Source organism: Hyperolius riggenbachi, chromosome 11 (genome assembly GCF_040937935.1).
Source record: "Hyperolius riggenbachi isolate aHypRig1 chromosome 11, aHypRig1.pri, whole genome shotgun sequence".
Classification (NCBI taxonomy): domain Eukaryota; kingdom Metazoa; phylum Chordata; class Amphibia; order Anura; family Hyperoliidae; genus Hyperolius; species Hyperolius riggenbachi.
The window spans coordinates 85,822,386-85,845,834 of NC_090656.1; the positions used below are offsets into that span (position 1 = coordinate 85,822,386).

General features: G+C 43.1%; 1 protein-coding gene across 2 annotated transcripts in view; it reads right to left on the reverse strand.

The window, feature by feature from the left end:
* Positions 1-3,866: 3,866 nt before the first annotated feature.
* Positions 3,867-23,449, reverse strand: part of LOC137538372 (phosphofurin acidic cluster sorting protein 1-like) — a 113,606-nt gene continuing 94,023 nt past the window's right edge. For both annotated transcript variants that reach the window (XM_068260494.1, XM_068260493.1), the window contains exons 23-24: positions 15,971-16,090; positions 3,867-8,063 (exon numbers count right to left, since the gene is read on the reverse strand). In XM_068260494.1, the coding sequence (XP_068116595.1) occupies positions 7,948-8,063; positions 15,971-16,090 (236 nt within the window). In that variant the 3' untranslated portion in view covers positions 3,867-7,947. The remainder of the gene's footprint in view (positions 8,064-15,970; positions 16,091-23,449) is intronic.

The window sequence follows — 23,449 nt, forward strand, 5'->3', positions numbered from 1 at the left end:
GAACATGTAAAGGTAGGTGCATGAGAAATTGCACACCACAATACCCAACTACTGCTGACAGAAGTTTATTACTGCTACTGTTAACTCATAACTTTATGATGTAGGCTTGCCTAAGCCTCAAGAAAAATAATAATAATCATCGACTTTGGACTTTGGTTTACTCAAGATAACAATGCAATTTGGCAATGGAGATATGTGCCTGACTAATATACTTGAATGTTCAAGTCAATCATGCATATATATTTACATAAAAGTGGCTATTGCTACAACAACTGTCTCCTAAAAAAGTCTCTTAATCCGTCACTATTATATACATAAACTGTGTTTTTCAAGTGAATCTGCTGTTTGAGTAGTCCCCTGCTACATAAGATGTATGTTTTAATCTCACCTTAGACCATTTTTTATAGCCAACAATCCTACAAAACAGTGATTTAGAGAGTCGTACTCAAGCAATGAAGGGTTTTCCTTCCCAAAAGGAAAGCACTGCTAACTCAGTGGGTTAGGACAGTAGGGGCAGGTTAGGGTTGGAGAATGGGGAAAATTAGTTTAGCATTAGACAAGTTTGGAGAAGTTATATAGTGCTAGATAAGAATTAAGGCTAAACGGGGCAAGTAGATTAGACATCATGTGAAGTTAGGTGAAAGGTTAGGGGCAGGGTTGCCAACCCAATTTCTTATTTTTCCTGGACAAACTGGTCAAAAAATCTGGACACCTCAAGGTTTGGACGGACAGGGGGCGGAGTCAGTAGCGGGCCTTTTAGGAAACATCTTATGAATTTCAGGAGGAGAGAAACATAGCTGAACCTATGTGGGCACATTTCACCAGTAAATACACTGTGGGCAGGGCCGGATTTGTATCTTTTAGTGCCCTAGGCCAAATGTCAATAGTCGCTTCCTACACACACACACACAATATATATGTATATGCACACAAAATTTGATATACCCCCCCCCCCCCCATTGCCTATGATGGCAATCAGGATTCTTTGGAGCTCTCCTGGCCTTCATTCAGACAGGTCCTCCCACTCAGAATGAGCATAGATGAAGCATGGGGGGAGTCAGCCTTTGTGAGTAACAGCGGGTTAAGCTACAAACTGGATAGCTGCTGCCTGCTGAGAAAGCCCATTTCAGTATTGCACCCCAGGCAAGTAAATCTGCTAATGTGGTACGTAGGACATTATGGCTGGTACACACAATGCAGATTCCAGTAAGATCAATGGGTCGAACCAATACTTTACTACACGTCTAATCTGCTACAGATTGATATCAGGATACATTTTCAGATCATTACTGCACAAAATGGATCCTGTTATCAATAGGGAGCAGATCAGATGTGTCAGAAAAAATTGATTCAACTAATCGATCTGACAGGAAGTTGCATCCTGTGCACCAGCCGCTAGACTAGGGTAAGGATTAGATTGTGAGCTCCTCTGGGGACAGTCAGTGACATGACTATGTACTCTGTAAAGTGCTGCAGGAGATGTCAGTGCTATATAAATACATAATAATATTATGGTAGGACATTACACTATGACTATGGTAGGATTAGAGTGTGAGCTCCTCTGAGGACAGTCAGTGACAGGACTATGTACTCTGTAAAGTGCTGCAGGAGATGTCAGTGCTATATAAATACATAATAATAATATGGTAAGACATTACACTATGACTATGGCAGGATTAGATTGTGAGCTCCTCTGAGGACAGTCAGTGATGACATGACTATGTACTCTGTAAAGTGCTGATGAAGAAGCCAGTGCTATATAAATACATAATAATAATATGATAGGACATTAGACTATGACTATGGTAGGATTAGATTGTGAGCTCCTGTGAGGACAGTCAGTGACATGACTATGTACTCTGTACAGTGCTGCAAAAGATGTCAGTGCTATATAAATACATTATATTGATATAGTGGACATTAAACTATGGTAGGATTAGATTGTGAGGGCCTCTTAAGAAGAATCAATGGCATGAATTTGCAAAAGGCTACTAGATAAGATGTCAACACTATATTACGTGTCAGAGTGAGACGTCTGCATCTGCACCTGCGCGGTAGCAGGAAAACGGTCAGGCTCAGCTTTTTCTGCCGGTGCTACTGGTTTTGCTACTTTGCAGACGCACTTCGAGGGTCTATATCGGCCTGTCCCTGGAGGATAAGGAAAGCTATCCAGAGGCTTCCTCCTCCTGATGTATCCACATGTGCCCCTCGCTAGCCTCATAGCTTTGTGCTAAATGGTTTAGAAAGAGAAAGAGGGGAAGATAGAATTGGTGAGAGATAGAGAGAGAACAAATCGTGGAGAAAAGGAGGTGAAGGGCAATATAGGGGAGCACAGGGCAGAGATCTCACAAGAAGGGAGGAATACAAAAAGTACAAGAGAGGGGACAATTATGGCAAATCAGTTTCTTAGCCGTTTCTGTGTTTCCTGCTCCCCAAACACAAAATTCAGAGGAAAGGTGAGACAGGAAGGAAGAGAAGCAAAACAGAAGGAAATGAGAGATTGGAAGGAAGGAAAAAGAGATAGAGAGAGAACAAGATAGGATAAAAAAAAGAGGGAGAGAAGAACAGTGGAGGAAAAAGGCAGACTCTTCTCATGCAAATAGAATAAATCAGCCAGGCTGAGACAAAGCATTCAGCTGCAGCTGCCAAGTCAGCTACGGACAGTTATTGCATCTGTTTGTTTATTTGCTTGTCCCAGCCTGGCCATCTAAGTGCAAAACCTCTGTCCCCATAACTTCCCAGACACTGATCCACAGCCGCCCAATCGCCCATGACCTAATCAATCTTGTTAATAGCTTACCAGCAGTAGTTGCTGATGAGCTGCGTCGCTTCCTGAGCCTGACCCCCGTGCACAGTACTCTCAGCCCCTGCTCCTGGCCGGGATCTTGCATCTTCGTAGGTACAGATACAGAAGCTTTTGATTGTAGGGCGGGAGGGAAGGGAGAAAAAGAAGCTGCTGATTGGAGGGCGGGGGGCAAAGAAGCTGCTGATTGGAGGGCGGGGGACAAAGAAGCTCCTGGATTCCTATAGCCGCGGTGCGCTGATGCGCACAGAAGAAGGCGGCAATAAGTACTCGTTTTAACGGACGCATGTCCTGAAAGTACGGGCAGTACGGACAGGGGAAATTTAATGTTATATAGACGGACTGCCCGTACTTTGACGGACGGTTGGCAACACTGGTTAGGGGTACGTATTAGAGAAAGTTTATGTTAGGGTCAGGGTAGGTGATAAGTTAAAGCCACTATAGGTCACATGAAGCTACGTTTTACACTAATATCCTACTCCCAAGTCTAATGCCACCAAAATATCAGAACTGAAAACAAGTATGTAGAATCTCAGGCTTCCAAGAGTGACAGGGAGGATTTCATATCTGTATATCACCATATCACTATTTACTCTAGCAGCTGATTTTTCCAACATAGTGTTTAAAAGACTCTGAAGGAAGTCTAAATCCGGGGAGCGCTTCCTGCTTGAGGCAGAGATAAGGGCTGTAGCTGTGCCTCTTCGCACATCAATCCCCGCTGATCACCGACTCTCCCTGCCCCTCTCAATCTTCCTTCATTGAGAGGGGCGGGGAGCAATGGAGATCCGCGTAGGATTGAAGCGCATGGAGGCAGAGCTGACTCCATGAGCAGCAAAATCCACGACCAAGAAAGTTGTGGACAGGGGATTTGGGGGGGTATAAACCCCTTGTTTTGCGCGGGGATGCGGCGGTTTAGCACTTGCTATAGTGCTTTACATAAATAGAAGTGAAAAACATGAATTTAGACTCACTTCAGAGTCTCTTTAAGTGGACAGGATACACATCGATGCTGAACAGCAATATACCAATCTATTTAAAAAGTAACTCACCAATTAACTTTACAACATGTGTAAACCACAAACTTTAATGAAAATAATAATAAAAACAATATAAAATATGAACAGAAGCTGGCAAGCAAATTATATACATTTGTGCAACACCAGAAAAATGGAATTGGGGGTCATAGGACAAGACAGGAAGGGAAGACTGCATGGAAATACAAGAAACAAGTGCGATTCCCATCAGATGCTGAAGTACATTGTGCTTTGGAAATTGTATAGTTTGACACACATTAAGACATTTACAAGGAACACAGCATATATGGAGACAGATAACGTAGGCAGTGTTTAAATACAGGACAATGGAGTGTAGATGGGGACACAAACCCTACAAGTGGGAGTGTATATACAACTGACTGAGTTCTCACACAATTTCTTGTAAAAGACATTTAGTTTCATCTCCTGGTGATGGCGCCAGTACATACCTATATAATTTATAAATACTTATTAAAATATGAAACAGTTTATCCCTCTTAGCTCAATGAACACAGTGAGGGCTCAGCCACACTATAAGCGGTTTTCTGAGCGCTTTTTAAAAATCGCTCCCATTCACTTCCATATAAATTGCGGTAAACATCGCGGAAAAAGTACTGCGATCGTGATTGGCGATTTTTACTGAGATTGTAATGAAAGTGAATGGGAGCGACTTTTAAAAGAGCACTCAGGAAGCGCTAATCAATAACAAGCGCTCAGAAAACCGCTTATATAGTGTGGCTGAACCCTAACCGAACATTTCAGATATCTGTGTGTAACAGTGTCCAGCTGTATACTGTGCATTACCAAGTGTTGTCATGTCTCTGGCATGATGAACTGATCTGTAACAGTCAGTCTGGTGTATGAAAGTAATGAGAGTAGGTCACGACAGGTAGTAACAGGATTACACATATTGCTGCGATTCTATCATAACAGTTTGCGATTTCACATAACAATTCATACTGGGCATATATTTGTTTTATATTAGCCTGCGCTCACCACATTTAAGCCTGGTTATATCATTTCAAATGCATTACAACAATATATCTGACTTTTTATATAAAACTAGTGGCACAATACTGGAAAGCAGAGATGCTCAGCCATAGGTGAAATCAGACATATGTGATGAGATCATCACCGGTCACAACTGCCTCCTGTGTAGGCTAAAACACGTAGGCCCATTTGCAACTGACTTTTTCTCCCCAGTTTTCTCCTGGGAGATAATTTTTCATCTTCTATTATAAATAGCTTTTCAGCACTCTGCAATTGAAGAAGTACCAAAAAGTAGGTGAAAGTATTATCAAAATAATTTTGATTATTTTCTAGGTTGCTGGTGGTTTAAAAGGCATTTTATTGGAAAGTTTAAAAATATCACCTAGGAGAAAACTAAGGAGAAAAAGTCAATTGAATATGGGCCATAGAGATCTTGCCCAGTCATCAGAGACTTAAAGGACAACTATCAATAAACATATATTTTTTTTAAACTGGGACGGGACTAGCGGATCTAGGTGTTCCCAAGTACTGCTGCATATATCTTTCCCTGCTGAAAGGTGTATAACAGTGAATTATGGGGGGGGTGTTGGCTGGAGTGGTAGATCCCTCTCCCTACATCGGTTACCCTTTGTGTATATCTTTTGCAGAAGACAGGTACTGCAGTGGCTTGTTTTTGTCTCTCTGAATGAGCTGTCCAGACAAGATGCCCGAGCTTTCAAGGATGGCTGTCTGAGGAGAATAATGCACTGACATGCATAGCTAGCAGAAGGAAATGTACCTGCAGCATAAATAATCATACTCTGCTAATTGTGTGTGATTTTTATAGCAAAAGTTGTTTTGCTGCCAAAGAAAAATACTTGAGAGATGCAGAGACCAGCACAGGCTGTTCTGTCACATTTCTTATGAAGCACAGATGTAAATGTATCCTCCCAATGCAGCCAAAACCTACTCACACTAAAGTACAGCTTTTGGCTGTAATATTTAACATGAAAAAGTAAGAAAATGCTTACACAGCTACTTAGATATTATTTGCACATTGTAATTTTAGAACACTTGGTTATTGATAGTTGACCTTTAAGGTGGCCATTAAGGATACGATCTCCCAGACAAAACAATTGTTTGTGCCCACTAATGGCCGAAAACCTGCCAACCAATTTGATCAGATTAATGGAATTGATCACATTAATCTGATCAGATTGGTTAGAGGGTCTTCGGAAGTTAGTGGGCACAACCAATTATTTCTGATCGTTCCCAACCTTGAACAAAAACAATCATCCATGGGATTGTATTGTTAATGACCACCTTTACAAATTGATCACACAATCATATCCATCACATGCATCTCCATCATTTCTGGTATATGTGAACAGGTCTGATGGCGATTATTGGACACTATATATTTCACATGTCCAAGCAATATGGTACTACAATCAAACTTCTTTTTAATGGAGAAGGACTTGCTTGAGAAGGACTAGAACCTCTGACCGGATCAGGTTGTTGTAGATGTTCCTGCTGGAGAGATTTGCCCTCACTTCATGCGATACATGGCACCAGGGCAGACTGTGGGAAGTGCATGAAGTACCTCATTTTCAGGTTCTCTCCTGGCAACCAGTGTCTCTCTTCTGTGGGCTTACATGCCTTAGTAACAGGAAAGGTAGCAGCTGATTGGTTGCCGGGAGACCAGCAGAATGTGCTGTACTTTCAGCCACTTCACACAGTCTAACATAAGGCAAATTCAAGTGGTGAGCGAGATACTAATAATTTTTAGTTGATGCAAATTTTATGCAATTATATGCAGTTTGGAATAGGATCACTCAAATGCAGCAGCTGATCATTTAAATCCACTTCCAAACAATTAAAACATTGCAACATCTGAAAATTACTAGCATAATAATGATCTTGTCTAGGTGCAGTCATCAGTTCGTTGGGATAAATAACATCATTGGGTACACCTGTGCAATTGACAACTATGAAATGGGGGATTTCACCTCCCATTAAGACAGGAAGAGAAAAACCCTATGGGGACACAGAAAGCATTACAAATGTATCACTTTTCTAGAAAAAAAAAAAAGTTTTAGGCTCCATCTACTCTGCCTGCTGTATTGTCTCAGAGGCCTGAGAGGGGTGTTACTACAGCCTGTGTCCCCATTAGTGTAGTTTGCCCTCACTTATTGTCCCAAAGATCTTCGTAGAGCTCTGTGACTTTAATATTAAAACTTGTGGTCTCAGGAACAGTAAAATGTGGGCGCTTTCTGCCTGGCCAGGAATTGTTGTAGATTTGCAAAGACAGAAGCATAGGGCAAGATTAACATTCCACAGTGGGGTTCTGACTTTAACACCATATCTAAAACTAAAATGTCTTCTTATTTAATGTGTATGTGTAACAGTAGGTGACATGTATGCAGGTTAATGGGTAATCTGTAACAACTTGGAGACCTGTAACAACCTATCCAGATTAGATGACCATTTCATCTTTATGGGTATAGAGTGCAAAGGGCAAATACAAGCAGTAACTCAGAAGGAGCAGAATCCCATCAGACATACAGCACTTCAGTGTGGTCAACCCCATAATAAACTGATATGGGTTACTGAACCTCAGTATTCCTTAGGCTGTGCTATTAACAGAAGTTGTTTTTCTCCTAACAACTCATAAATAGTGGTATGAGCAAATCTTGACCATAAATACAAATGGGTGGATTCAGCAAGGTACTCTGGACCTGGAGAACAGAAGCAACTGAGCATTGAGTTTTAAAGTTTGTCCATTAGGTGTAAAACATATGCAGCCTTCACCTGGATCATATCAGATTGTACATGAATAAATCCAGGACAACCTAGATTTATTTGAAAATTTGCACAACTGATTATTTTTCGGCAACCCATATTCTGTTCTGAGATGGTTCAGGTGAGAGTCGGAAACATTTGCCACAGCAGGCGCTATTCTAAAAATCCATTCCAGGCCTCCTGGACATGTCTCCACTGTTCTCCAACTCAAGAAAACCTAAATAAATCAATCCCAATGTCACAGTTTACAAAAGTAACATGTTATGTTTAGAAGTTGCTGGGCTTCTGTAGCTAACTGATGTATAGCTAGCCACGGACGGGGCTTTAGCAGATGGACTGTTAGGGCTTTCCTGTTGAGTTGAAGATGCCGACAGGAAAATATTTGACGTGAGTTGGCCACTGAGAAGCTACTTGGAAAAACTTCACATCCCCAAACAGACGACCATCGACTGTCACTAAAAGACATAAAACAAAAACAAAAAAAATGTATATAGATTTTCAAATTTAGGTTTTTCTAATGGTGCCCATGCCACGCAATTAATGAAAAATATTGAGGACTCTCAATCCTCAAGTTAAAGGACTTTACATAGTTCCTCAGAGCCTTGCTTCACCTTCTATTACTGACCTGTTATCCAAAATGAAGCAGGTGGAGTTAAAGGGGAACTGAAGAGAGAGGTATATGGAGGCTGTCCTGTTTATTTCCTTTTAATCAATACCAGTTGCCTGGCAGCCCTGCTGGTCTATTTCTCTGCAGTAGTATCTAATTAAAACCAGAAACAAGCACGCAGCTAGTCTTGTCAGATCAGACTTATAAGTCTAAGCCACTGAAACACCTGATCTGCTGCATGCTTGTTCAGGGGCTATGGCTAATAGTATTAGAGGCAGAGGATCAGCAGGGCTGCCAGGCAACTGGTATTGTCTAAAAGGAAATAAACATGACAGCCTCCATATACCTCTCTCTCTTCAGTTCCCCTTTAAAGTGTCACTCAAGCGAAAACAAAAACAAAACACTCATGATATAATTGAATGTGTAGTGCAAGATGATTAAAGGACAACTGTGACGAGAGGGATATGGAGGTTGCCATATTTATATCCTTTTAAGCAATACCAGTCGCCTGGCTATCCTTGTTGATCCTCTGCCTCAAATACATTTAGCCATAGACCCTAAACAAGCATGCAGCAGATCAGGGTGTTTCTCACATCATTAAATAGATCACGCTGACCATTCAAGGTATCCAGAGTGAAATCACTCGATTGGAGGCATTAGCTTCTAATCTGTGCACCAAACTCGAATCTGTTCTTAACGAGGACGATTTTGAGCTATACTCAGAAGAACACGGCACAGCCCTTGAGAAGTATAGACAGGAGGTCCTGGCCAAAAAACTAGATAAATTTCGTCGTAACACCCTTGACTACCAAGAGGACCGCGTATATAGCTGGCGGGGTGATAGGCGCCCTAGACGCCGCCCCCAAACTCCAGGTAATCCACCATCAGAATCTAGTTCAGGAGAGGGCTCCTCGGGCTCAGGTGCTTTTTTAGGATCACGCCTACGGGGCAGAGGGGGAAGAGGAAGAGGACGAGGAGGGGCAGAAAGCGCCCCAACGGATTCCAGAGTGTTGAGGAGTCACACTCAGGGGAGGACCTAGTGGTCAATCTATCTTCACATACCCTTACCGACTCTGAGAGAAAGGTACTTGGTCGTGGATTGGGATTTGTGCCCACCCACCCTGGTAACTTACTCGAGCTTGATTGTGATCTGTTTAACTTTTTTAGGACACTACATATCAAAGCTTTTTTCAACAAATCCTCCACCTTGAACACTCAGCCTCCCCAATCCATCAACCTCTTTCCTCCAGAAGTTGACCTCACCATGTGTAGATCTAAAAGTAAGTGGCAACCACCAAATTCCTCTCCAGCAGTAGAGACTTTTATTTACATGGTTCAGCGTGACCTTGCCTCTGTCGGCCGGCAGGGACATCGGCTACACAGCAATTTACCACGACATGCGCGTGAAGCGCTCAAATCTTTGAGTGATAACACCCAGTTGGTGTTCAAGCCGGCTGACAAGGGTGGGCCACCGTAATCATGAATGCCACAGATTACAGACGTGAGGTCATGCGACAACTTAATGATACTAATGTATATCTCAAATTTCCAGGTGACCCAACAGCCTCAATCAAACATGAAATTGATGCTCTTATCTTCAGTGCCTCTGAGGTGGGCATTATTTCTGACAAACTCTCTGACTTTCTCTCGACTCCATTTCCTCTTATTCCTCTCTTTTATGTTCTTCCCAAGATTCACAAATCTTTGGTGAATCCTCCTGGTAGACCTATTGTGGCGGGAACAAGTTCAGTCTTTCAACCACTAGCTGTGCTTTTGGACCAAGTGTTAAGACCTAGGGTGACGGCTATGCGTTCCTTTTTATTGGACACCACGGACTTTCTTTCTAAACTGTCAGGTTTTGGGTTCTTTTGATCTCCAGTATTCCTCTGTACCATGGACGTCACTAGTTTGTACACGTCAATTCCGCATAATACAGGGATCGATGTCCTTGCATCCGGCCCTGTCTGAATTTCTTTTGGCCCTATTGAGTCTAGTTTTGAAGCGGAACTATTTTTGTTTTGAGGGGACATTCTACCAGCAACTACAGGGCACTGCAATGGGGAGCAATGTTGCTCCGGAATATGCAAACCTGTTTATGGAGTTTTTTGAGGAGAAATTTGTCTATACTCACCAACTGTACCTCAGTCAGGCCTTGTGCTGGCTGAGGTACATAGATGATATTTTCTTCATCTGGGCAGGTTCAGAATCCCAATTACTCACCTTTAGGGACGATCTGGATCATTGCTTCCCCACGATTTCGTTTAGCCTTGAGTACAGCATCAGTGAAGTACACTTTTTGGACGTAAGGGTCCAATTGGTGGATGGTAGGATAAAAACTGCCCCCTATCGGAAGCCGACTGATAAGAACACTTATCTCTCGGCGAAGAGTTATCATCCGGAGCGCCTTAAGAATGGACTTCCCTATAGCCAATTTCTACGTCTTAGACGTATTGCATCTACTGACGAGGCTTTCTTTAGGGGGGCAGGAGTGATGTTCAATCACTTTAAAGAACGAGGGTATAAGACCAGCCTTCTCAATAGGGCCCTTTCACGAGTAGCTGCCAAAGATCAAAGTCAACTATTAACACACAGACCGATTAGATCACGTAATCGAATTCCTGTGATTTTGACTTATTCTCCCTTATCTTTGCAGGCTCAAAGGATCATCCGCCAACATTGGCATATACTGACCCGAACATGGCCCAAGTGTTTCAAGAGCAACCAATCTGCGCTTTTAGGCGCTCTAGGAGCATCCGTGACTCTCTGGTGCATGCCAGGAGCACTAAAAATCCAACTATGAACACAGGTAATTGGCTTTCGAATTTGTCGCGACCAAAAGGCATGTTCCCTTGCGGGCATTGTGTCCAGTGTGGTTATGTTAGACGGGGTCCAACATTCCCCCATCCACAAACCGGTAAAGCCATACCGTTAGATGACTTTGCAAATTGCTCCTCCAAAAATGTGGTATATTGCTTAAACTGCCCTTGTGGCAAAGTCTATGTGGGGCAGACCACAAGAGATATTCGAACTCGCATTAGCGAGCATCGAAGCAATATAAGATGTGTGAACTTAGATTCACCGGTTGCGAAACACTTTTTAGAGGCAGGTCACAGTGTATCCCAGTTGAGGTTCAGGGTGCTAGAATTGGTGAGCCCATCGTATAGGGGTGGGGACCTAGAACTCAAGCTCCTACAACGTGAACTCTTTTGGATCTACAAACTAAAAAGCAAAGTCCCCTTAGGGATGAATGAGGATGTTAGCCTGGCCCCTTTCACCCGGTAGTTCATTCATTTTTTTCCATCCCCGCTACTCTCTAATATGTCCCACTCCATCCATTTTTCACAGTCTATTATTACTAGATTCTGCTATGTCCTGCAGCTAAACACAAGAACTCTTTTGCATTGCAGTGCCTGTGATTTTTGGGATTTAGGTTGCAGCAATTTTTATGATACTCCGCTTTCTTAAGTGTGTTTTGATGCTGGGTGGCGGCCAGTCTCTCTCCGTCTGGTATGGATAGGTTCCAATTTCTTTCCCTGCCATAGTATGATTGGCCTTTGCCCCAGCCGTTTTTATTCATTCCACAGGTTGCTGTAATCAATTTATGTTTTTAAAATATCTCCTTTGTACTTGTTCTACAGATCCCTTGAGTCTCCCCTGCTGGACACCGATATCTGCTGTCATGCTGGACACCACCATACTCTGCAGCGGCACAGCTTATGTCTCACTGTCTTTCAAAATTGTTTCACAGTCTGTTGTATTAGCTGCAGTACCTGGCTCCACCATTGGGACAGGGGGCGCCTGCCGTCCATGCTGTGGCTGGCAATGCTGGCTGCGCATGGCTGGCTGGGGCTAGTCCCAGTGTATGAGAGCCGGATGTGACGTGTTGGCGTCGTGGCAGGAAGCCGCGTGACGCCATCGGCGTCAATGGGCCGGCCCACGGTGTCCAGCGTGGGCTCGGGGGCGTCTATGCCGCTATTTAACCGGCGGATCTTCCTCTGTACAGTGCAGCACTACCTGGGGACTCTTCCTATACCCTTTGACAAAGAGATCGAAACAGCGCTGTCAGGGTAAATATGGACATTCCTTCTGATGATCACTGCATGATTATTGGATCGCTGGCATAAGCTCAAAGCATTACTAGCCAGATCAGACTCAGTGTCTGCCCCTTGCACATGCTCTTTATGCGTTCTCTAACTGTTGTTAGTTCAATGCAGTGATTGTATGTTTTACATGTAACTATCCACGGATTGCATTTGCCTGTGTTGTTCAGCCTTGTAGTATCATTGTAACCACTGATATTGTACTTTTTAGTGGGCTGTGATCTGCTGTCCACAGCCCATTGTATCTTGTGACAAATCTGTTCTTTGGTGATTATATCATACAATACAATACTTAAGCAATTCAAAAGCTCGGTGTGCCGGTCATTTTTTATATATTCTAGTTTCTCACATCATTGTCAGATCTGAAAAGATCTGGTGTGATTCAGATACTAGTGCAGCCAAGGCAACTGGTATGGTTTAACAGGAAATACATATGGCGGCCTCATTCTTCTCACTTCAGTGGTCCTTAAATAAAACATTAGTAGCAAAGAAAAGAGTCTCATATTTTTATCTTCAGTTATATACTGTAGTTTGTTTTATAAAATTGCATCATTCTATCATTTTCAATTAGAAACCCCACACTGTATTTTAAACTATGAAACAGAGCAGAGTTAATGACCCTTTGAACTCCCCTGCAGTAAAAGCTTATCTAAAGCCGTGTCTCACTGTTTCTTAGAAGTAGAAGTGCCTCAGATAAAAGGACTGTCTAAGATTCAAGGTGGGTCGGAGAGCTCAGAGAAGCTCTTTTGCATAGATAACAAGCAAAGTTTCTTTATGCCTGGTACACACCACGCAATTTCCCATCAGATAGATGGGTCGATAGATAATTTGACAGATCCGATTGGATGCCCAATCGTTTTTCTGAACGATTTTCTAATCACTTCTATGCAAATCGATCAGAAAAACGATGCGTCACTCTTCCTGTACTGAAGACAATATAAGACTGTTCTTTGCTACTAATGTTCTATTTCTTAGCTGTACTACACATACAATTCAATATATCATAAGTTTATTTTCACTTCAGATTCCCTTTAACTCATAAGAAGGATGTCTTAGACAAGACGGCAGCTGTACTTTCTCATTATCAAACACAATTTTTAATACAGTAAAGTCCCTCCCCCCTTTTAAAATAAAACAATAAAGAGAATTTTAAACAGACAAATGTAGAAGAATCAATAGCATTATGCTTAGGGTGATGGTAAAGTACTAGTGTGGGACTTATAGAGTTGTGCCTGTTGATTTTAACATTTTCAAAAGTAGTTTAAGGGTTTTTTTCTTTTTTGTACTTGAAAAATACAGGAACAGGAGTGGTAATCACTCTGTCCTTTACGTATAATGCATGCAGGGGCTGCGTGCTCGCAGCAAACGCCACAAACCATGTCTTTTTGCAGTACACTCCAGCATTGAAACGCTAAATAGTGCTGCTTTGTACGCTGGAGCTAGGCCTTCAGAAGGAAACAAACCATTGATTGGAAAAACTGTAAACAAGGTTCTGATCATGTGGTAGTTTTGGACAATTTTAACCTTTGTTTACAATGCAGCTGAATAGTCAGAGGTATGACGATCTTTGTATCCTTGAAGGTTTCGCCATATAAAGCCCAATTAACACTGCTCTAAGTGCATCCAGAAGGAAAAAGGGGCTCCTGGAATTTAAGAAATCCCAGTGACACCAGTGTTACATGTTAGTAGCGCCACATAACTTTCTCCCTCAATCTGCCCTGACCAATGCCCCCCATTCTTAACCCTTTGTGGAAAACCATTCCTAACCTCAGGCCATCCTTATCTCCAGGGGCGTTTGCTAGGCTCCTAAGAGATCTGGGGCACTAAAAGGAAACCATAGATGAAATAAAGATTTTATACACACCTGGGGCTTCCTCCAGCCCCATATGCTCTGATCGATCCCACGCCGCCATCCTCCTCTGCCCGCAGCTACGAGAACCAGCTCCCCGCTGTTCCGTCAGAGCCAGCGTAAGGGAAATGCGCTGTTTGCGTATCTCTGCAGCAGCTGCTGGAGAGATACGTAGAGTGCGCACTTCTCCTGCAGAGCTGGCTCCGATGACATCAGTGACGGGAGCCGGTCCTCGTAGATGCAGGCAGTGGAGGACGGCGGCGTGGGATGGGGCTGGAGGAAGCCCCAGGTATGCATAACATCTTTTTCATTTTCCCGTCTAAGTTCATCTCTGGTTCCCTTTAAGTAGATGGATAGTGTAATGGTTAAGGGCTCAGCCTCTGACACAGGTGACAGGGGTTCGAATCTCAGCTCTTCCTGTTCAGTAAGCCAGCACCTATTCAGTAAGAGACCTTGGGTAAAACTGCTACTGCCTATAGAGCGCGTCCTAGGGGCTGCAGCTCTGGCGCTTTGAGTCTGCCAGGAGAAAAGCTCAATATAAATGTTCTGTGTTTGGGCACTCCAGCTGAAAAATGAATATGGCCATGCAACAAAATTTGGGTGGGGCCATGGGTGGAGCCAAATTTACAGGAACTTAACAGCAGTCTAAGTAAGCTTTCCCAGCAAAATGTTGAATGAAGCTCCCTTCTCTATTAATGCAAACCCTCCCCCCCTCCCCCCCATATGCAACATTTTACATAAATAGGCAGAATTACCTGGCTTCTTTGCTAGCTGGTCTGGCTTTTTGTTGGGCGAGCTGGCCTGCTGCCAGCCCCACCCGCATTCCATGGCCTTCTTGTGGACCCCTTCCCATACTCCCATGGGCATCCTATTGCAGCACCACAACTCCCAGCATTCCCCCATAGAAGAACCACAGCTCCCTGCATGTCCCCATAAAGGCATCACAGTACCTACCATGGCAACACAGCACCCAATATGCCCACATAGAGGCACCGTAGCACCCAGCATACCCCCCCATTGCCATGTTCTGTGGTGCCATGCTGAATGCTACGGTGCCTCTAAGGGGCGCGCTGGGTGCTGTAATGCCATGATGGGTTCTGTGGTGCCTTGCTGGGTGCTGTGGTGCCTCTGTGGGGCATGCTAGGTGCTGTGGTGCCTCTACTCTACCTGGTAAACATCCCGGGCACCCCAGAATAGATCCGGGGCAGGTGCCACTGATCTTTGGGGCTAGCAATGCCCCTGCTCATCTCACTGCCTAACTCCAAATGGTAACTAACCGATAATCACTATTGTTCACCTTCAGTGGCTGACATTTAGCCATTCAATACTCTAGGGGCTCTCTTCCCCTATCAAGTGCGCTCAGAAGGGTCCTGTGTTGCAATCACACAACCCATAACTTAGACTTGCGCCATGAAGCCGTTGGGAATTGCGCAAGTCGGCAATTGCGTTCTGGGAAAAATCTAAATGCGCTACTGGGAAATGAGGTACTGTAGCAATAGGCAAAATGGCTGTGTTGTTGTTTTGAAACAGATCACAGCTAGTGGAAGAGGGCTTCCTATGCTGCAACAAAATTAAGGACTGTTAACCTGGTTTGGCTTTTCAGCTATACATAGCCAAAGCGCTACACCAACTGTAAGCACTTATCGATAATGCTACTGTAAAACTAAGCATAGGTACTGGCTAGCGCTGTAATCAACTGACCCCAAGAGGAACAGTTATTGGCCTGCATAGTGTAATAACATTGAATCTCAGGAGATGTTATTGTTACTAGTGGTTTTACACACTCATACACACAGGTGATATTACCTCTCAGCATGATTTGCTGCTGTCGGGCTGAACAGATCAGCCTTGTGATTCCTTCAATTACTTGCGTTTTGGCATCAGACTCTTTTTCTTTCGGCTTCTTACTAAGGAAAATCGTAGGCACTGAAAAGTAAGAAAAAAAGTAAATAGTGTAAAATATGGCAATATAAATGTGTTTGACATACTGGCAGTAATGATTGGCATAAAATGGATCAGATGCCCAAAAATAAAATAAAAAATAATAAAACCAAACAGTTTAAGGCAAGTTCTAAATAAATAAACCAAGCCGTTCCAATTCAAAAAGCCATGTTTGTTATGGGTGTTACCATAAATTTATAATATTAGGCATCGAACACCAAGCAGCTGTGTTGTATTGTACAATGCCTTTTCTGTCCACTGTGCTCTATATTTTTGACAAAGCAGTCTATGGGAGAGCTTACAGGAAAATAACATAGTTTATGGTTGGGTAACTAGGGTACACTAAGCCTGTTAGATGGGGGAGCTATAAGTAGTAGCCCTCTGTAATTGGGGATACATGGATGTATTTCTACTAAGAAAAAGGAGTGCTGTGCACATCTGAAGAACACATCTGGGACATGTGCTCTGCATAGCTAAAGAGCATCAAGTGCACTTGCATTTTCCATCTGCCTCAGCAGAATAGTGACACCACTTTAAAATGGAATTCTATTTTTTTTCTTTCAATTAAAAAAGTACCTAAAACGGTTAATATGTTCACTTTAACCTTCAGCCTTATGAGGTGGTTGAGGGAGTATCTCTGTTTACTTAAAGTGACACTGAAGCGAAAACATTTTTATGATATAATCAATTGTATGTGTAGTATGGATAATTAGTAGAACATTCGTAACAAAGAAAAGTCTAATTTTTATTTTCAGTAATAAAGAATGATGCAATGTTTTAAAAAAAACAAAACCCTACAAGATTTGCAATTTACACACCACACAGCATTCTAAATGATTGCGCAGAGCAGGCTACTGAACTTTTGAACTTTCCTCTGCAGAAAAAAATAAATACAGTGACAGACACTTGAGATAATAAACTTCAGAAGACAGAGCTCTCTGCCACTATGAAAGTGGTGGAGCTCAGATAAGCTTTTTTGCTTAGATAACACCTGTAGTTTCTTAACTCTTCCTGAACTGGAAACAATATTAGACTCATATCTCTGCTGCTAATGTTTTATTTCTTAGATGTACTACACATACAAATCATAACAAAAGTTTATTTTTTACTTCCCTTTAAACTGAGATGTAGATGAAAGCTGCCATATTTATTTCCTTTTAAAACAATACAGTTGCCTGGCTAGCCTGTTGATCTCTTTGGCAGCAGCCATATCTAAAATCATACATGTGATTCAAGGAACATAATTTGAACACTGGCTATTGCCAGTAGCCAAATTACTTTTTTTTTCTTGCTAATTTGAGCACCGGCTATGGCCGTCACTGAAATTACCGTATTTTTCGGACCATAAGACGTTTCTGACCATAAGACACACCCAGGTTTAGAGGGAAAAAAAAAAAAATCAGGGAAAAAAAAAAAAAATCAGGGAAAAAAAAAATATACTTAAAAATATAAACCTGATGCGTCTATGGTGCAGGGGTGTCTTGTGGACCTTTTCTACCTAAGCAGTTTATCTAAGCAACACTGCCAAGCTACACTAACCGTTGTTGCCCCCCCTCCCCCAGCTATACTAACTACCCTAGACTAACTCCTACTGCCCCACTAGCTACACTAACCATCTTAGACTAACCCCTTCTGCCCCACTAGACTAACCCCTACTGCCCCACTATCTACAACTACCCTAGACTAACCCCTGTTGCCTCACTAGTTACACTAACTTCCCTAGGCCCTAGGTTAACCCCTGCTGCCCTATTAGCTATACTAACTACCCTAGACTAACCCCTGCTGCCCCCTCCTCCCCAACTAACTACAGCAACAGAAAATCTCACCAGAACCAGTCTGCAAGTCCTCTGCTCCTCTTTCTCCAGCTGAACAGTTTAGCTCTGGCTCCTCTTCTGGTCTCAAGACCTGCTGATAAAATCCTCTATGAAAGATGACATGCCAGGGGCGTGGCCAGCATGGCAGCGCTCCTGCCGAAAATACACTGCACGGATAGACCAGGGCTTAATCCTGCAGAGCATGGCTGTGCACAGCTGACTCAGAAGCCACGTGGTCAGGACAGTCGCACTGGTCAGCACTCCCGATCCCCCCGCGGCATGTCGTAGAGGAAAGAACACACTGGGGGGTGTGGCCAGCATGTCGTAATGATTGCTGCAGAGTCTGTCTTTAGGCGCGGCTGATCGGGGACAGAGCGGGGGAGCCAGCACTCCAGATCCTCCTTGTGGCATGTCGCAGAGGAGAGAACATGCTGGGGTGCATGTCCATAATGTCCTAATGTGCGCTACAGAGGCCATCTTCAAGAGCTGGAGAGGCTGACCGTGAACACAAGAGGCAGCCAGAACTGCCGAACATGTTGGGGGCATGGCCAGCAACTCGGAACGGACGGTAAAAGCTGATTGGGGAAACATGGCAGCCAGCACTCCCGATCCTCCCTGCGGCATATCGCAAAGATGATAACATGCTGGAGAGGAGGCGAACAAGCTGTGCTGCATTCAATCACGCAGGAAGGATGGGTTCTGTAGGTACTTGGTTGGGCTACATTCGGACCATAAGATGCACTGACTTTTCTCCCCCACTTTTTTGGAAGAAAAAGTGCGTCTTATAGTCCGAAAAATACGGTAGTCACTGAGTGCCCCTAAAGCTGTAATTCTCATTATGGGCTATGGCGGCGCTCAAATCATCGGCACAGCATTGTGCTGAAAACAGCTGTTTCATATCTATAGCCCCACTTCGAAATAGTCCGAATAACAAAAGGTAGTACAAGGTGCAGGACCAGTGCAAAAGCCAGTAAACAGGCCAAAATGTCCGCACACTCAGTAAAAAGTTCGAGATATTTATTCACATATTACACCGGATGTCCACTCATGTAACCAATGACCATTTTGGTAAAGTAATTATGGTATTAAACATAATATGCCATTCTGTTTAATACCCTGACAAAGGGGACCCGTCAGTGTTCTCCCCAGAATTTTTTTTTCCAGCTGGGTGGCATGAAAAAGTAGCCGGGTGGGGGTTAAGGTCATGGTGGGTGGTGGAGGAGGGTGATGCTGTGTGCTACTACTCAGTAGGAATGGACAGGGAGGATCATGCTGGGTGCGGCTCACTGAGGAGGAGAGTAGGTGGTACATGCTGGGTGCTACTTGGTGGGGGAATCATGCTGGGCACTGCTGAAAGGGCTAGGGAGTTAAATGGATGCTAAAGGAGAAAGCGGCATCTTGCACTGAGTGGTGCAGTTGTGATGGGCATTCAGATAGAGGGCTACCAAAGCAAGATTAAAACCAGACAGGGTTGTTGACAGGGTGAGTAATTTAGGCCCAAAACCAAACATATAAAGCAGCAATTATATATAGAAAGGAAATACAGTAGATAGAGGAGAAAAGTAGAAAGAGTGAATACAAACTGAAGAGACTGGGGGGGGGGGGGACTGGGGGGCACACTGCAGGAAGTCAGCTAGATTTATAGCTGTGTAAAGTAATATCTCCGGCTGAGCAGTGGAGGAAGGGAAGCAGTAGTAGCTGTAAAGTTGATCAGAGTAACCAAGCAGCTCAAGGTGACCCAAAACCACCAGGAAAGTATAAGGGACTAAAAGATACCAAAAAGCTCTCATACTAAAGCTAGCTGTAAAAGTCGTCTGCTACCTGTCTCCTCCCGGCAGCACAAAGACAGCAGCTGACAGTCACTACCTTACCAGGGATCCAGTTACTGGGGGGCCATTACTGGTAACAGATAACCATCTGCCCTGCAATGTTGCTCTCCCCAGCACGAGTGCTGCTCCACGCTCTTCTCTATGTGCTCTGACTAGGGATGGTCGGAAACTGATTTCCGATTCCGTGGAATTTTTTTAGCCATTTTTTTTACATCAGAGAATGCAAAAATAAAAAAAAAAGAACGAAAATCAGATAATCGAAAATCAGTCTTGCGATTGGTCTAGGTTTAACATTTTCTAGAAAAATTCAGCATTCTCTGATTGGTCCTATACTTAAAGAGACTCCGTAACAAAAATTGCATCCTGTTTTTTATCATCCTACAAGTTCCAAAAGCTATTCTAATGTGTTCTGGCTAACTGCAGCACTTTCTGCTATCACTATCTCTGTAATAAATCAATGTATCTTTCCCCTGTCAGACTTTGTCGGCCTGTGTCTGGAAGGCTGCCAAGTTCTTCAGTGTTGTGGTTCTGCTATGAACTCCCCCCTCTCTGCACACTGCCGGTGTATTATTTAGATTAGAGCAGCTTCTCTCTTCTCTCTTATCTTTTACAAGCTGGATAAATCATCCTCTGAGCTGGCTGGGCTTTCACATACTGAAGAATTACAGACAAGGGCAAAGCTGTTTGCAGGAAGTAAAGAGCAGCCTGAAACTTCAGTGCATGGCGGAAAGAAACACACAAATTATCTCTTGAGATTCAAAAGGAATGCTGTATACAGCCTGCTTGTGTATGGATGTATTTTCTATGTGTGGACATACTGTACATCAACCTACTTCCTGTTTTGGTGGCCATTTTGTTTGTTTACAAACAAACTTTTTAAAACTGTTTTTAACCACTTTTAATGCGGCGAGGAGCGGCGAAATTGTGACAGAGGGTAATAGGAGATGTCCCCTAACGCACTGGTATATTTACTTTTGAGCGATTTTAACAATACAGATTCTCTTTAAGAGTTCTGGGATTAGGCTAAAATTACAGAGTTGCGGTAAATTGGATTTCCAATCCGTTTTGAACAATTGCTTATCCCCAGTGTCCACCCTTGGTGGAAGGGCGATAGCCAGTTCTACTCCTACGGAGAGCAACATTTTTAACCCGAGTGGGTATCGCGTCTAATCTCCCCACCTGCCTACTGAGTGGTTACCAGTGGTAACCCACCTTTGTGAGTATATTCTCATATATTTACTATTTTGACCAATTGGTTTGACATATTGCACTATTGTGGCTCTCGATCAGCTTTGTTTTTCGGATAGGCAGAAGCTGAGGAGGAAGGCGGAGATGGTGTCTGAGTGACAGCAAGTCAGCTCCAGTGACACAGCCACTGCCCACTGTATTGCATTGAGTGTGGAGGATGGCAAATCTGCCGCAGGCAGGGAGTAATGATCACAGCTGGGCAGTGACTCAGACTTGCTCCGCCCAGCTAATAGGGTCTGGGGAGAACACTGCCTGTCAAAGCCCCTAAACGGTCATTAGTCGGTGTGCGGACCTTTTGAACTGTCCACTCTTAAGTAAGACTTTGCCAGAATCCCAGAGTCATCTTTTGTGTTTAAAGTGAACCAGAGACGAAGCACCCTTGTGTATTTTACCATAGAAATCAGTGGGAACATTAGAGAAAACATTTACCCTGCTCTCTGTTCCATCCTCACTGCTAAAAGTGTCTGTTATCTAGCTGAGATAAGAATCCCGGACTGAGCATTGAGTCTGGCTTTGCTATAATGACTCAGCTATAATGATTCCTGAGCAAAGCCAGCAGGGGGCAGGCTTGGACTTGAAGACAGCAAAGACCACAGTCTCAGCTATAATTATTCTGTAGCAAAGCCAGACCGACTGCTTAGTCGGGATTCTTATCTTAGAGGTGATAACAGGCAAATTAAACAGAGAACAATGTAACAAAGAGCAGATTAGGTGTTTACTGTCATGTTCCCACTGATTTATAAGGTAAAATACATGAGGTTGCTTCATCTCTGGTTCTCTTTAAAAAGTCAAAACATATTTTTAATGTTTTTATTGTCTCATCTCCCAATTCAAACTATTGACCTATTATCCAATGGCGGGATAGTGTTCTGGTTGTGTCTCTGACACAGGAGACCAGGGTTTGAACCTCAGCTCTTCCTGTTCAGTAAGCCAGCACCTATTCAGTAGAAGACCTTGGGCAAGACTCCCTAATACTCCTACTGCCTATAGAGCACGTCCTAGTCACTGCAGCTCTAGCGTTTTGAGTCCGCCAGAGATAAAAGCACGATATACATTTTGTCTTTTTTTATCAAATATTCTCTGTAAGTGGTTCTATGCCATGCCAGAGAGTTTTATGGTGTATAATTAGTTATTAGTGAGAGTTACACTATAGTCAAACCGATTTTTTACTGAAGAGAAAGAGTAAATTTTCAAAAGCCTAATTTTATGTAGGCTTGTTTATACACACGTTTATCTGATGTCACATGTAAGTTCAGGTGCCCTTTACAAGTGGCGATTATGGCCTTTTCTATCTGCAGAGAATACTTAAGGAACTCAAAAATATCTAGATTTGCAATTGCTCGTTCTGGCATATTTAGACTCAGAACAGATCACTGGTATATAAATAGTGTTCATATCATAGCAATAGGGCCATGTATGGAAAATGCATACTAGAATTAAATAGAGTATTAGAGAAACAAAAACACTGTGGGATATTAATAAATAAAAGGTAAGTGAGAAATGAAACTCATTGTGGCCTCTAATATTTCTATAAATCAATAAATGCTGCATCAGAGAAATGAAACCCTTTATGGTCTATAAATGCTATAATTAAAATAGTGCATTATAAAAATGAAACCATTGATGGTATATAAATAAATGGTGTACTGGAGAAAGGATTCCCTTGTCTAGCCCTTTCACAAACTATATAGAGTTTGCTCCCTACCCCAGCTAGTGGTCACCTCCGTTATCACCTTAGATTGTAAGCTCACCAGGGTAGCACTGCCTCCCCTATTGTTTCTAACAACTGCTGTTTTTGTATTGTAGACTAGCCTCCCCCCCCCCCCCCCCCCTCAAAAAAAAAAGAAACAAAAAAAAAAGCACTCAGGGCTGAGGCCCGCAGAAAGCGCTTTTGCAACGCTTGCCAATGGCCGGTGAACGGACAGGCCCTAAAACCGTGGAACCATATGAGGGTGGTTCCATTGCAGCATGCAGCATTCTTGGAGCGATTGCAATTGAAGGAATGCAGGAACAATCCGCATTCCTTCAAGATCACTTTGGAATTTCAGAAATCCCAAAAGGCTTTCTAATATTGGAAAAACGCTGCTAGTAGGCCCTGGGCCCAAGGGTTGGCAACCAACCTATATGGTGTGCATGAATCTCACCCTCTTACACCTTGGGGTCACTGGTTCAGTCCTACATAGTAAATCAGCACAACCTTGTATACAACCTATTTATTTTTGAGCCATTAAAATGTCCCTGTTATGCCAGAAAATCCAATCGATACTCCATAAGCAAAGACTTGACAATCCCAATATATGTGATGAAGAGTTTCCACGCTGTACGGAGTGACACTGTTTTATTGTTTAGAGTTTAAGAAAGCATAACACTGGAACATCGTGCACTGCTCTGCACAGCATGGAAACGCTCCATCACTTGCATTGAGATTCTCAAGTTTATCGAGCTTGTGAATC